The 14,777-nt window shown below is 39.2% G+C and overlaps 2 protein-coding genes across 2 annotated transcripts; both read left to right on the top strand.

Annotated features, from left to right (window-relative positions):
• Positions 1-2,588: 2,588 nt before the first annotated feature.
• Positions 2,589-6,665, top strand: cd8b (cd8 beta). Its single transcript, XM_072382641.1, has 7 exons — positions 2,589-2,740; positions 3,736-4,089; positions 4,983-5,060; positions 5,329-5,418; positions 5,606-5,639; positions 5,799-5,851; positions 5,939-6,665. The coding sequence occupies exons 1-6, from the start codon at positions 2,689-2,691 to the stop codon at positions 5,815-5,817; spliced, it is 627 nt and encodes a 208-aa protein (XP_072238742.1). The 5' UTR covers positions 2,589-2,688; the 3' UTR covers positions 5,818-5,851; positions 5,939-6,665.
• Positions 6,666-11,992: 5,327 nt separating this feature from the next.
• cd8a (CD8a molecule) lies at positions 11,993-14,290 on the top strand. Its single transcript, XM_072383053.1, is given in 7 exon segments — positions 11,993-12,256; positions 12,375-12,450; positions 12,452-12,715; positions 12,796-12,890; positions 12,967-13,077; positions 13,291-13,330; positions 13,952-14,290. Coding segments are annotated over 7 exon segments (687 nt in total). The 5' UTR covers positions 11,993-12,207; the 3' UTR covers positions 14,004-14,290.
• Positions 14,291-14,777: the final 487 nt, after the last annotated feature.

Raw genomic sequence — 14,777 nt, 5'->3', positions numbered from 1 at the left:
TAGTAAGTTCATTCCTTTTAAAGCTTTGGGTGCTGTCACTCACAGGTGCAAAAAGTCTGGTAAGAGATGTACAGTACGGAGGTTCAACATGTGTTGGATGTACGGAAGGAGCATTAGTTGTACAGCACATCAGAAGCTTAAAAGCTTAATCCACCATGCACGATGTGCGAGCTCATGTGTTGTGGATGTATTTGCACCTCCAAACAGCACATGGGATGTTTGGGGTCATACAGGTGCAAGTGTTCAAATGAGCGCAGACCTCAGGATTCAAGTTTAGAAAACTGTCTGCGAGGAGTCGCGTAAAAGCGGCTCACGGTGCTAAAAAGAATGAAAAGAAACATGTACTTTTTGTCATTTAGTGTCGCAACAGAAACGAAGCGTTCGTTCATTAAAATTTGGAATCTTTTTTTTGCATCACGTGGATCCACTTTTTGATCCACCCCGAAGTGTTGAGAATAGTGCCCGAGTTTAACAATCCAAATGCTCTCAGTCAGCTGTTTGATACTTTGGCTACAGCTATGTATTCCTGTTCTGATTTCTAAACTCTTACAATATGTAATGAATTACGCCCGTGTGGTGAAGCCTGGTAGCAGTATGAGATCGGCTGCTGTGGAAAAAGAAACATCTGTATTAGCAAAGTGACAGAAAACATGAATTCTAGTCTGTCAAACTTGTCCTTTGGAGGCTTTAAAGTGAGCGTCTTCTGAGTCGGGCTCTGGACTGTTTAATGAGAACCAAATAAAGTCCTATGTTATGTGTGGAAATAGGTGTTTCTGTGTGAGAAGTTAATCTTACAGTCTTGCCAAACTGTCTGAGCAGAGTGGGGAAATTACATGAGAGGCAAACAGCCTCTCTGCTTTTGCCTTGAAGCGCTGAAGCAGAGACCAACAAAGGCTTCGCAGCTCTGCGATGTGTAAAGAGCATCTCTGAAGCCCCCTGAGATCTCCTGTTTTCAAAGAATCCTGTGGTCTCGTTCCCTTACTCGCACGGATCTTCGACCCCCGTAAAGCTGTAGGCTGCCCACATCCTCTCACTTCAAGACCCCTGCAAGACCGTTCTGTGCTCTAACCTTTTATAACAGGCACAAAAGACTCCAAAAACAACAATCTTCAGTTTTTATCAAGGAGTTTTGAGCGCAGCAGATAATCAGACAGCGGTCAGTTGGAAATGTTGCTTTCAGTGGTGGAAAAAGCATTTGAAATGAGGGCTGTGGCGTGTCATTGTCATTACTAAAAGGCAGAATAACACGTCGGTGTATCATTCTGCCTCATTCTTTGAGGGCCACAAACAAAAATGTTGTGTTTGATTGGAAAGCTGCTGTCTCAGTAGATGATGTACCTTTGGGTGTCTTATTTGGCTAAAAAGGTTTCAGCAGATTTTAATGGTGTGTCATGGTATGAAAAGTGAGTATTGTCATGCCACGTTTTTTGAATGTTCTGGTACAAAATCCATGTATGTGTATGTTTCCTTTGCTCTTTGATTACCTTTGAGACTGATTTTAAAAGAATAAATCTAATAACAATATCATATAATTTGATCAGAAACAGCTAATTGATGGGCCCTATTGGCTCGTTCCAGATTACAGACTTCTGTTTTCATGCAGGATTTACCTGAAAAAGAAATTGGTTCGTTGCGCTGTCGGTTTCACACGGGATGTAAAGAAGAAACTTTACAGATTTATGCAGTTGTTCGTCAAGACCAGAAAGGCGAGTGTTGGGTGCAGACTGCACTACCAACAGACAAAGTTCAAGAAAGCAGTTGATTTAAAACACAAGCTGCACCTAAAGGTGTCCTGTCAAATAAAGGAGAGCCTACTTTGTCACAAATACTAAATCTGGGCAGAGCGAATGATTTCACTGTGAGACTACACATTTTTTTCCAGGCTGAATTGGGACACAAGCTGTTTTACAAAAGTGCATCCAAATACCAGAACCGTACAGGTTTTGATCTGAATATTTCCTGAACACGCGTCTTTCACTTTGCCCGCTTCTTTCCGAAGCTCTAAGACACAACTGAGACGGCTGTGTATACATGCAAAAAAATCTATATATTTGAGAAGGCTGTACATGGCTCAGAGGTTGCATCACTGACAGGCATCATGTCAGCGTGAAGCCTGGGCTCCGTACGGTGGTGTTCCCTCTCTGTGCTCTGCAGTGACACGTGAAGTTGCATGTAGGGCTCTGCTGAGCTCTAGGTCATGCACCTGGGCAGAGACCACAGCACTGCAAACTGCTGCACTGGGAATATAACGCGTTTTCATTGTTTGATATGTGGTATCATGTCAGCTCTCATTAAACGTTACCACACGTTTTCAGCTGTTTGTCACGATTCGTGTGACATGAGACGCCCGGTGCCTTGCATGTTGAATTGTTTGTTCTTTGACAAACCACACATTCTGCTGATCGGGTGCATTTTATTAATGCTTCTCCTTTTCCTTTAACTCAGATCATTTTAGTCAGCAGTATGTGACACAGTATATGTGCCCTATGTTGGCCCAGGCTCTATAGCTGGTGGACGGGCCAATCTGATAGGCCCTTCATGTGTCACATCTGGGTGTTACCTTGAAGACTGACGGCCCTGTCAGCAGGTTCCTCCCATAATCTCTGACAGATAGACAGCAGGAAAAGAAAGTATCAGCACCATCCTTCAGCGACAAGTCACATCTACACACACTGGCGACCTGACAAAATGATCCCAGTACTGCTGGCATGGACTCTGACAGCGTCGGTCTGGACACTTGGTAGGAGAAATATTATTTTGTAAGCCTGCAGTGTTGTCAGCATCGTTTCTCTGCCAGGGGCCTTTACCGTGGGATGCCGTTCCTCAGCTCAAACTGATGTCGTTTAACTTACATGTAACTCTTTGTTAAGCATATACAGACCGGGGTGTTATTATTTGTTTTTACAAAGTCCAAAAGAGTAGAAACAAACTAAATGCAGCAGCTTTTGGTTTGATGATTGTTATTTCAGAGATTTTCGTTGATACTCTGAATATGTTGTCGTGCTGTTACATGAACTATGTGCACGATCGGCCCCTGACTTGTGGAAATCCCGAGGGAAATGGTACACAGCCTTTTTGTGCTCTGTAGTAGGTCAACATGGTGATAATTTATCTATTTGCATACTTTCAAGACGTCAAAACTTGTTTGTAGACTGTGTATTGCATTTTGTTTTCAGACACGGCCAGCTGCTTAGTTATTTTATAACACTACTGTTTGCAACAGTGTGTACTTTTTTACATATATTTATATATGTATATATGTGTGTGTATATATTTATATATATATAAATATATATATATACACACACACCATTTCCTTTGCGATGTCTTCATGGTTTTGCTTCATTTTTATTTCTGTGGCACTTTTGGGGGATTGTAGGGTTTTCATGTCACCTATTGCATTTCCATTCTTTGTCCGCTTCACTTGAAGGACGATTACTTCATTATGCTTTTCACATTACAATCAGTGTTCGCTTTGCTGCGTAGCAAAGACGGCAAAGCGTTGAGGCTTTTTCCTTTAATCTTTACAAACCCCAAATGGTGGACGTGCCGGCTTCGGTTCAGTGACCCTTTAATGGATGTTATCTTCACAGTTCTTGGCTTTTTGGTTTTGACCCTTTTCAGTTCTCCAGTTAAATCAAATAACCAGAAGCTCCCTCACTTGGCTGTGGTTGTATTTTGGTGTACAATAAGTGCTCTTACGTTTTCAAACATCTCTCTGTTTCCACTCCCTAGGCTCAAGCCAGTTCCAGCAAGGAAATCCCGTCAATGTTCTTTATCCTAACATTTCCAGTAATGTGACTGTTGACTGTGACTGTGGTAACATCCTCTGTGACAATGTGTACTGGTTTCACACGGTTCCCACCGAAGACAAACTGGTGTTTCTCGGGAAATGCAACAATGCTGATCGTGTTATCTACGGGGATGTGAACGCCACACGGTATAAGTTAAGCAGGAGAGGTAGTGGGGCCTTTGTGCTGCGCATCCTTGGTGTGACAAAAGCGGACGCGGGGATTTATTCTTGTGTCGTAAGGGACTCCAAAAACAACAAAGAAACGCTTCGGCCCAGCTCTCTTCTTCGACCTGGAGGTTTGTATGCTAAAATGTCAAGTGCTTCATTTCCAGCAGTTAAATATCAGAAGTGTAATTAGAATGATCAGAGACTGTTTAAGTTTATCCGTCTAACTCTTAAGTGGCAGGTGGAGGAGTAAACAGTTTAATGAGGTGCCATTTATATGTGGTAGAACGAGAACTACTGAACCATAAAGATTATGATCTGAAATAATCGCATGCCACTGCGCACCCTCCAATTTCAGGGTACTCAGTTTAAGTGCACCCAGACTCAAGTTCCCCCCTCTGGTTTTTCTTTTACAGTGCGACATTCCACTGTTTACGAATCTTTAGAAATACATAAAGGTAATCTTAGAAATAAGAATATATATAGTTTTAAATCAGTCAGTGTTAGGGATTAGTTTTTAGTTCGGACCAAAATGTTTGTGTCACGCCATCTTTAGCTTGAATTGCTTTCTTGGCTGTGCTGCTCTAATACAACTATGAAGAGCTCGTGGACACTCAAGAGCCGTAGTAACTCCCAACGTAGCGCCAAATGTTGCTGCTTTTGTCGAGAGATGTAAACATGTCAGAGGTACGGTTTTGTGTAGGGATCAGCGCTTAACTTTGTCTCGCTGCTGTCACTTTATGTGAATGAATACGTATTTACATAAAACAACATGGCTGTGTGGACATGGTTTATTGATCATGGCATGAATTTCTATGAGCACAAACAGTGAAATACTGGAAAGAAAACTGGAGAGTCACATTCAGCGAACATCTGTAGAAGGAATCTGTCCAAAGATTCTGGTCACAATCATTTATCCTGTACGAATCATTATGCTGCGTTGATCTTCACAAAATTCTTTTTGTTCTTGCTTTACTGCTATTTGTTACTTTGTCCTCATGGCTCTTTGGTCTTTATATGGCAGAGATCCCCCCAACAACCCCACCCCCAACCGTGAAGCCAAGACCCAAACCGCCGTGTCGCTGCAAGAATCGTCCGCAGGGTATGAATTTTTCAACACTTTCCATGCATCGTATCTAAAGGCATGATATGTACAAGCTCTTATATTCTGTGAATATATCGCTGTGTGTGGATTCAGGTAGGAAACTCCCAGGTTGTAATTATGCAAATGCAGTGGAGAGTACGGTATTAAAAGAGGCTGCGCGGGAAGAAGTGACCCTGCAGTGATTGATTGTACCCTAAAACGACGGTGAAAATAAAATGTGTAACAAATTTAAATGTGACCTGTACATGTTGTGTGTTCTGTCCAGGCGGCTGTGACTCCCTGTTGCTGTGGCCACTGGTTGGACTTGCTGTTGGCTTGGTTCTTGTTATTCTGTTCACACTGTATTACTTCAGCCGTGAGTCCCGTTTCTGTTTATTGCGCTGATTGATATGAAGTCAGGCAGGTAAAAGTACCCTAGTTGTAGAGACTCATGTCTTTTAATACTTTAATGTCATTGAAATATAATCATTAGAGTTTTAAACTGTTTTCTCGTGTCTCTGACATTTTTTCTTTTACCTCTTTTGAAACGTTCCCGCTTACAGGGCTGCCCAAAAAATGTCACCACCACTTTGCAAAGTAAGTCCAGTACTAACGATAATGAAAAGAGCTGTATGTTTTCTATATGATTTTTCCTTTATGATCGGAGAAATATTTATACGTTTGGTTTTGCTTCTGAAACAGTTTGTACTGACAGTATTTGAATCTCTACTTTAACCATTTGTTTTTTCAACAAAGGAAGCGGATGATGACCTAAAAGCAGTGCGTCTGTAACTTTTATCCGGCAAAAGGTAAGTCCATTGTGTGTCTAATACAACGTATGATTATTAAGGTTAATTAACTGATAAAGCTAACGGTGCGCGCTCTTGTGATTGCAGACGCTGAAGTGTTTCACTGGAACTATCTGCCCTGTGGAGACGCGCAAAGATGCGCTCTGCTAATAAAAACATGTGCTGAATGCCGTGAAATGTGCGCTCAGCTGGTGAAAAGCAGTGACCATGTAAAATACTGTGCTATGTATATTTTTCTCACTGCTCATTTTGCAGTTTATATCATCAATTATAAAGGAGGTTTTCTACTTTTTCCATGTAAGGGTTGGGAACGTGTGTTGTTGTTGAGCTTTTATGTTGAGATGATTGTTGAATAAGGACTAAACCCGCCCAGATCCCATCACGAAGAGCTGTTCACCGTAATATGAAGATGTGTTGTGTAGCAGGGCCGTGAATCATTTTATTCGTTTCAGTTGGTATGGCGCCGCTCCACAACAAAATAATCTCATTTTACAGCGAGAGCAGACAAATTCGATACAAGTTCAGTTATATACAGTCCAGTGTGTAAAAGTATCCATGCCAATTCATAGAAAGTAGCCTTGTGAAGTTTATTTTTTTACATACTAAAGTTACAGTGCAGCTGAACTGAAAAAGTCATCTTCTGTGATACTTATCTCTGAGATGCTCACCGTGTGCACCTTTGCTCTCTTCTGTATTTATTTATGCTTTCGTTCTCCACAATATCATGGAAATGTCACATGTTCACACACCTATTACGTGTAGATTTTTCTGTGACTGTAATTCTGTTCAATCAATAAAGCTGTGTATTTCCAAACATTCACAGAGTAGTGAGACATTTATAATCCAGTCCCTTCTATACAGATAAGAGATTTATGGTATTCAGGGACACTTTTGCAGTAGCAGAAAGAACACAGATAGAAGGAAAGAACATGTTTCATATCACAGAAAGGACGTGGATTGCGTGGATTGCTGATGTTCTAAGAAGTACTCTGCTTCAAAATGTGCGTTGAGTAGTACAGTTCACATGTATGGAGAGTTTTGGAGGTGGGTGTTGTACTTCCATTGTCAATATTGTGTTCAGCGGAAGTTGAGTAGGTGAGTGACGGGGGTTTGGTTTCTTCCTTTACTTTTGATGTGTAAACTTATATCATACTCAGTTTCTGTCAAAAATGATGTCGCAACTGTGCAAATAATCTTTAATGTTGTAAAAATTTAGCCTACAATTAAAAAAACAACAACATTTTAATAGCACAGTGTGAGTTCCCTGCAGTTTCAGTCTCACATACACACACACACAGGCAGCACGAGATCACACCTGTGCGACTGAGGAGTGCGAAGACTCGACTGAGTTGGTGGTCGTCCGGGTCTCAGGGAGTGTGCACAACCCTTTCCTGTGCGCTGGAGGGAGAGGAGACACAGACGTGTTCGCTGAGATGCTATCGCCTCGCTCAACTTTGAGCTCGTCACATCGTCTCAAAAAACAAAAAGACCGCAAAAAGTACCACAGACCCAACCACAAGCACTGACACAGACTCCGAGAGATGTTAAGAGAAAGACACAAAGAGGGTTTATAAAGAAGAACACTGCAAAACACAAAAAAATCCACTGAAAACCTGTAAATTATTGTTCCTTTGTGCTTTATTGGATTTGAAATAATACGAGTGCAAAACAAAATGCATGGACAAGTGTCAGTGTATAGGTATTAATTAATGTACATACAACCACAAACTACTGTTGTAGTAAATCATGATAACAACAAACTCAAATGTGGTGATTCCCTGTAAATTGTGGAAAGATTTACTGAATTAATTTAGGAGGTAAAGCAAAATCAGTTAAAGAAAAGCATACATTTATTACATTCAGCTGCTTGTTTTATTGGAACACTTACATTTCTTGCATGAACTTAATTGATAAATCCTCTCTCAGTTGAAGACAACACAGCTGAACAGGGCCACAAAAAGCCTCCAAAATGTCGAGGTTGAATCAAGACCTCAGACTGTATCAAGAGTACCAAATATTATCAACCTTTGAGAGTGTGGAATTCATCACAGAATGATTGTATTAAACAGCTGTCGCTTGCTAGATCAACCTTATGAACTGGTACACAGCATTTACAAAAGCCCATTACAGTTCTGTCGAGATATTTGAGGAAATATTGCATTTGCTCTTGTGCGTTCCAGGAAATGATCGAATGAATGCGGCAGCTGTAAATGAACAGGGCCATCATTTCTGCTTTTTCTCTGATCACAAAATTTGAAACTTATATGAAAATCTCAGGACACAATGAAAAAAAAATTAAACGCACAAAATATTTTTTAAGTCGTTTGGGCTTTTTCTTCTTCTGTCTTACTTAAGGTGAAAAACTGTTTAAACTCGTAAGATTTATGAAAAACGTTCTCATCAAACATTAATGTAAGTCTTTGCTCTGTTTTATATAATAAATTATTACATAACCCAACAAAAAGAAATCAGCTTAACTTGCGTTTCACACCATGAATTGACAAACTTTTAATCCAATGTATCTATAGTCGTATGTTTCGACTCGAAGTGTGGGAGATGTTGATGAAAAACAGATGTCTCTGCTGCTTTTATTCTAAGAGAAGAGTTTGTCTTCAGCAGATTATAAGCGTACAGAATGCTGTATGTCACTGAGCTGTCCTGTAAAGAGGGGACAGTCTGAGTAGATAAAGATGTCTGATCTCAATACGCAAATAGCTGACGCAGCAATGCTGAACAGCTAGCAGTTTGTGGGGAAATCTGTATATGGTGCCCTGTGAAAGCTATTACTTTACACCAGGAGTGTTTAAAAGTCACGTACTAATGCGATATTCTATGGCGAGGCGGAAAGAAAAAAAACATGGTGGAGGCTGAACACCATTTAAAATCTGACCAAAGGCTGAAATCAGACACGACAATCTGTCTAACAGATACAGGAAGCAGTCAGAATTTCAAAGAGCTACATTTGTCACACCGCGTCTGAATCCAATACGTGGACGGTCGGCCACTTTATTTTGAGTGCCATTTGCCCATCATGACACAACAATGTAAAGTTATTAAAGTGCACAAATCAAATTATATGCTTTTATCTTTCAATACCCAAGACAACAGCAGCTCATAACTCAACTTAATAAGCATAAAAAAACATACATTTTTCCTTTGTCTGTTCTCTCTGGGAGCACATATTTGTTGACTGTGCTGCACACTAGTTGTCTGTTTCCCATCAGATGGTCAGAATACTTTTTAGTCTCTCAATAAGTCAAAGTATTACCTTGAGTAGACGAGTACACTACATTATAATACAGTACTTTTATGCTGTAGCGCTGGCACTTTCAGTTCTAAATAACATACATTTTTAAATTTGACATAAAGTAAAAAATTATCAAGAGGGCATACTTTAAAAGATGATTTTGTCAGACAATAGTCAAAAAGACATTCACGTTCATTTAGTTTTCTTTCCCCACTCGAATTGAGGGTGCTGCCACGCATCCTAACAGGAAGTGAGCAAACGTGTGTGCGCACAGCTATCTGCATTTGTCCAATTCCTCTTTTTCAGAGCTTTCAATTTCTACTTACTCCTGTTGGTGCTTTTGGTTTCCATGTAACAGCTTCTTGTCCCATAATGCTTGATGGAGAGCCAAACTGGCAAAGAACAAGCAGACAGTGCTGATGTTCATTCACTGGAATGGAGGAGGTTGCTTTTGAGAGAGCTTCAGCTGCTATGGCGCAACGCAAAGCCCGTCACATTTCCTGTACTGTGATGGAAAATAAATGCGCCAATTTGGTAATGGGCAACAAGAGCTGACATTTTGCTTTTCTGTGGGCGATTTATCTGTTCCATCGGTGGGCAGGAGATAGACAGTAACAAAACAGACTAAATAAAATCAGAGACAGACTTAGGCAATTAGGCAATTGTGTCATTGACTTTTGCCGTAGAGCTTTTACTGTATGCTGTCACAGTTTCCCGTTAATATGCTAGAATGATGGTTGGTACGATTTATACTTTTTATTTCAAATTAATTACTTTGACATTTGTTTTCACTTGAAACAAATGTCAAAGTAATTAATTTGAAATAAAAAGTATAAATCGTACCAACCATCATTCTAGCATATTAACGGGAAACTGTGACAGCATACAGTAAAAGCTCTACGGCAAAAGTCAATGACACAATTGCCTAATTGCCTAAGTCTGTCTCTGATTTTATTTAGTCTGTTTTGTTACTGTCTATCTCCTCCCACCGATGGAACAGATAAATCGCCCACAGAAAAGCAAAATGTCAGCTCTTGTTGCCCATTACCAAATTGGCGCATTTATTTTCCATCACAGTACAGGAAATGTGACGGGCTTTGCGTTGCGCCATAGCAGCTGAAGCTCTCCTCAGTTAATCTGAAGAGAGTTTCACTTTCCCGCAAATGTTAGACCACCTTTCACACAAAGTAACAGAATGTATTAACTTTTGCTATTGCTTTCAAGTCACAGTCAATTATCATCCTGGCTGTTTTGAGTCAGATATTTAGCTTTGATCAAAGCTGGATCGGGTACTAATTCTACTTCTCCAGGCTCTTAAATAAAAATACTACAGCTACAGTTTTATTTTTTGTTATTTTCAATTTGATTAATTTGAATAAAATAGAATATATATATATATATTCTGACTTTTAGTGCAAGTTTTCATCAAGATGCCTAAACGAACCAGTCTGACAAGGTCTTCTGTCAGACCTTACATGTCAGTGTCTCCCCAATCTCTCCACTTAATGACACCTTATCACCATGTCCATTCCCACTCTAGCTCTTCTAGCCATAAAACACATGAGTAATTAATTTTCCCCTGTTTTTCTCTTTGTTGGTCCAAACCTACTGTATGAGTGTGTAGCCACAGCCCACAGCCCCGACCACGGATGTCAAAGCAGGTGTTTTTCTTTTGAAGTTTCCTCATGTTCTTTTAAGGGTAGAAACACCTGTAGTGTCATGACGGGGGTGTTGACAATAAAAAAAAGCACACTCTCAATAAGCTTTGGCTCTTGCACAGCACATCAGCCCACTCTAATGTGACTCATGATTTGGTGATCAACTGTTCAATAAAACGTCACAGCTGTGAATCCTGCTCCTGCTGCCATCTAGTGTCTTAAATCTTTCATTTCTGTAGCAATGTGACGCCACATGATGCCAAACTCTTACAATACAAATGAGCACTTTTTCATTACAGCAAGCCATCGCTACAAATATTTGGGAAATGCTGTTAAACCAACACAACATCCAGCTGAAAGGGTGACCACATTGACAATAAAGATAAAGAAGATCATTTACACATGTGTGCAGACTCATAATGGCAGATATCAGATGTATAAGACATAATATCCAAAACAATCATTTTTTGTGGATGTACTTTTCAAATGAGTAAAGAGGCTATAAATACAAGACAAAACCTGATCCCATTACTAGTTGGCAGAGGACTGGAGAGACAGGAAAACCACTAACATGAACTGTGATCAGGTTCTTCCTAATTTTCGGTGGAGACTATTTCCTAAATTTCTCGTCTTTCAAATGAGGAACCAAAACAGCAGATCAAAAAAGAGAAAGCCACACAGCAACTGAGCATGTTTTTCTGTAAGCAGAATATGAGATCAGTTCTCTGTTTCACACACATATTAGGATTTCTAGATTTTTTTTAAAACAAAAGTTTTATTGGAATCATAATTATATCAAAAATATTCAGTGTTTGTTGTTTGAGATAAAGATTTATGGCTTTTTTTTCTTAAACAAATTTGTTGAGTTGTTTCCGAATCCGGGACTTTTTCACTCTTGACTTTGAACTCAATTTAAAAGCGTAAACCACCCCTATCAACGTGCAAAAGGGGGGGTCAAAGGTCAACTACCGACTGCAATTGTCAGAGATTCTGGAAACTTCTTCGGGGCACATTTTACCGACATCGTGTGTGGATGAAGCTCAGCATTTGATTTGTGCAAAAACAAAGTGAAATTGTGTAAACAGACTTCATATCATGTACCCCATGCTCATTTTTTTTTTCTTTTACACTTCCTACCCATCCTTTTCAGCCCACATACTGTGCATTGCTCCATTTGTGTGCCAATAGCTTGTGGATCAGGTCGTGCCGTTCGATGCTTCAAACTAGCGGCAGATCTAGCGGGCTCTACTTCAAACGCCGTGCAGACCACGACTGCGTTGCAGGAGGGCTCTGCAAACGCTCCGCTGCAATGATACCATTTGACACAGCAGAGAAGAAGGTTACAGCTGGGGCGTGGTTTCATATCTCATTGAACTATCTCCCAGCAGATTCCAATAAACACCACAGAGACGGGTAAAGCAGCTATTGCTGTCTGCAGGATTTTTTAAAAAATGGCCAGAAAATGGATTCAGATCCTGGTGATTCTGGTGTTCTATCAACGTAAGTTAGACCTAAATGTTTTTGATTTGTTTTCCTTGAGTTTTTTATACTTTTGTGTTATGTTCTGAACAACTGAGAAGTGAATAATCGCTGTTCTTCTTTTATGACAACATTGAAGAAATCACCTCAGAAGCTGTTCAAGAGAAGACAGTAAAGGAAGGGGAAAGGGTTGATGTTTATTGTCATACTTCTGGGGGGGACCATGGTCATCTGGTTTCGAGTGCTGAGCTTATCTCGCATGGAATTCATTGGATCATTCAGCCCCGGTGGTACACAAAAGTCAGTCATGACCAACTATAACAGCATCTTCCAACACGAAACAACAACAAAAAAAGAGTATATTCTAAGACTAAAGTCCTTCAAAAGAAGCGACAGTGGCATCTACAGCTGTGCCTCTCTTGTCAAAGGAAATGAGCTGGAATTTGGAGAAATAACACGGCTGGTTGGAGGTGAGTTTTTGTTCTCTAATTGTGGTCGAAAACACATATGATTCTTTCCAAAGGAATAACCTCTCATGGTACTCTTACCTCTTTCATAAGAAAAAATAAAGAGCCAACAAGAGAATTGTCGCCGTTCACAACCAAAAGAACTCCAACTACCACGAGCTGTGCTTGTAAAGACAGGAGCAAACCAGGTAAATGTCCCAAAACACATCTAAGTAATGACTCTTTATCACTACATTATAATGTAGAACTGGTGTACATGTTTAGCAGCACCAGCTGGTCTTTCCCTGTTTTGCGCTCCAATCATACTGGGCCCACTGGTCGGCGGCTGTGGCTTTCTTCTGCTGCTGCTCGTCATCATTTCCTCATACTGCAACTGTAAGTCCATCTGATATATTACACCTAAAACAACAGCCCTCTTGTACATCCAATTTGTCATTAAATTACATCTAAAATGTTGTCATTGAATACCTCTGGAAATCTGGGAATTGTTATTTGTGATTCTACATCTGAAAAATAATGTCAGGTTTGTGGATTTTCTGTAATTTGTATGCAGTCATTTGCTGAGTTTAAAATCCCTCTTTGTTGTAGACATAAGAACGCGCAGGTGCCCACACCATCACAAGAGAAAGTAAGTTATTCATTCTTTAATCACAAATCGTCTTTCCATCGGGGGGCCGCAGTCACAGTTTAGAAACAGATCTTTCCATTTCCTCCTTGAAACAAAAAAAGATAAAAAACTTCAAAACTGAAGTGTTTACATATTCATTAATTTTATGTATTGTTCAGTGATTATTTCATTTTATTAATTTCTTTTTTTAAGCTTAGCTAAGCTTTTGTTTAGATGTTGCTTGTCATTGAAACAAAACTGTGACTCGAGTTTTTTCTGAAAACTGCTGCATTTACCTCATAATTGGTCCCTAATTAAATTCTTCCTGAGCTCTTCATAAGAAACATTTTTACATTTTATTTGTAGTATTATCACCCACCATGAAAAAAAAAACTATCAAAACTATTTCAAAGAATTTTGCATGTAAGAAATATGTTGTAAATAGTGAATTGTTTGTCTATTCATAGCATATTTTATGTATGACTGCAAACTGAAATGTATCACACTAAATATCAGCCCCCTTAAAAACATGTTCTGTAGTTGTCTGTATATTTATTTTTTTTGTAGCTATGGCCCCTTTTCCTTGTTTATATTTAAAATGTTAACTTAATGTTCACTTTTCTTTTTTTCTCTCGCATGCAGGCCGAGGATGGTGGTGACAGACAAACTACCGATGACAAACCGACACATCTGAGCTAAAAGTTGAAATTTCATTTCATTTTCAAACTGCAGGCATTTTTTTCAAAGCATTGCATCTTTCGCCAGAATCGATTTCCAATTCAGCTTCGCCAAGTCTCCGCAAACAACGAGCCGATCTGCTAACTTTGAACTATTTCGCAGTGCAATAGAAAATGTTTAGAGGTCCAAGAATTAAACTCATCAGCGCCATTCGTTGCCTCTGTGAGAGTCTTTACCGTGTTGTAGTTTGATGGCTGATAACACTGTGCTGTGATATTTGAATAGAAATTGGTTTTCTTTTTTTCTTTTAAAATAAAATCATGTAACATGAAACAACTTTTCTTACTTACCCAATTCCCATTCATGCTGATGGAAACTGGAAGTAATCCTGAGAATATACGACCATATTTTAATCCTCATTTTTCTTAAGTCAAATTTATACAGAATGTATATAATTATTATTGCTTTTGTGTTGTTTACACTTAAAATCTGTATTAATCATAAATACCAGGATGATTTATCTGTTTTTGCATTTTTCTTTGGAAACAATACTTTTTTAAATAAAAGCACATTTAAGAAAATAATTTCCTTTCATGTTTTTGTTTTTAATTTCTTTTTTAGGGTTAGGGTTTAATTTCTCTCGAAATGTTAAAATATTACTTTTCACTTTTTATTTATGATGTCCTTTGTAAGATTTTTACGATAAAGTCATATGTTTCAAAGGCTGGAAATGGATTATAAAAACAAAAAGCGATCATTCGGGGGTTTTTAAAAAAAATAACGTACAAAA

This window comes from Leuresthes tenuis, unplaced genomic scaffold (genome assembly GCF_036924035.1).
Source record: "Leuresthes tenuis unplaced genomic scaffold, fLeuTen1.0.hap1 SCAF_3, whole genome shotgun sequence".
NCBI classification, from domain to species: domain Eukaryota; kingdom Metazoa; phylum Chordata; class Actinopteri; order Atheriniformes; family Atherinopsidae; genus Leuresthes; species Leuresthes tenuis.
The sequence above is the reverse complement of the archived record's forward strand: the minus strand, read 5'-3'. Positions and strand labels throughout refer to the sequence as shown.

Coding starts and splice junctions, on each gene's coding strand:
- cd8b (XM_072382641.1), top strand. CDS start 2,689: ATGATCCCAGTACTGCTGGCATGGACTCTGACAGCGTCGGTCTGGACA. Junction 2,741..3,735: donor AGCGTCGGTCTGGACACTTG/GTAGGAGAAATA, acceptor TCCACTCCCTAG/GCTCAAGCCAGTTCCAGCAA. Junction 4,090..4,982: donor CTCTCTTCTTCGACCTGGAG/GTTTGTATGCTA, acceptor TTTATATGGCAG/AGATCCCCCCAACAACCCCA.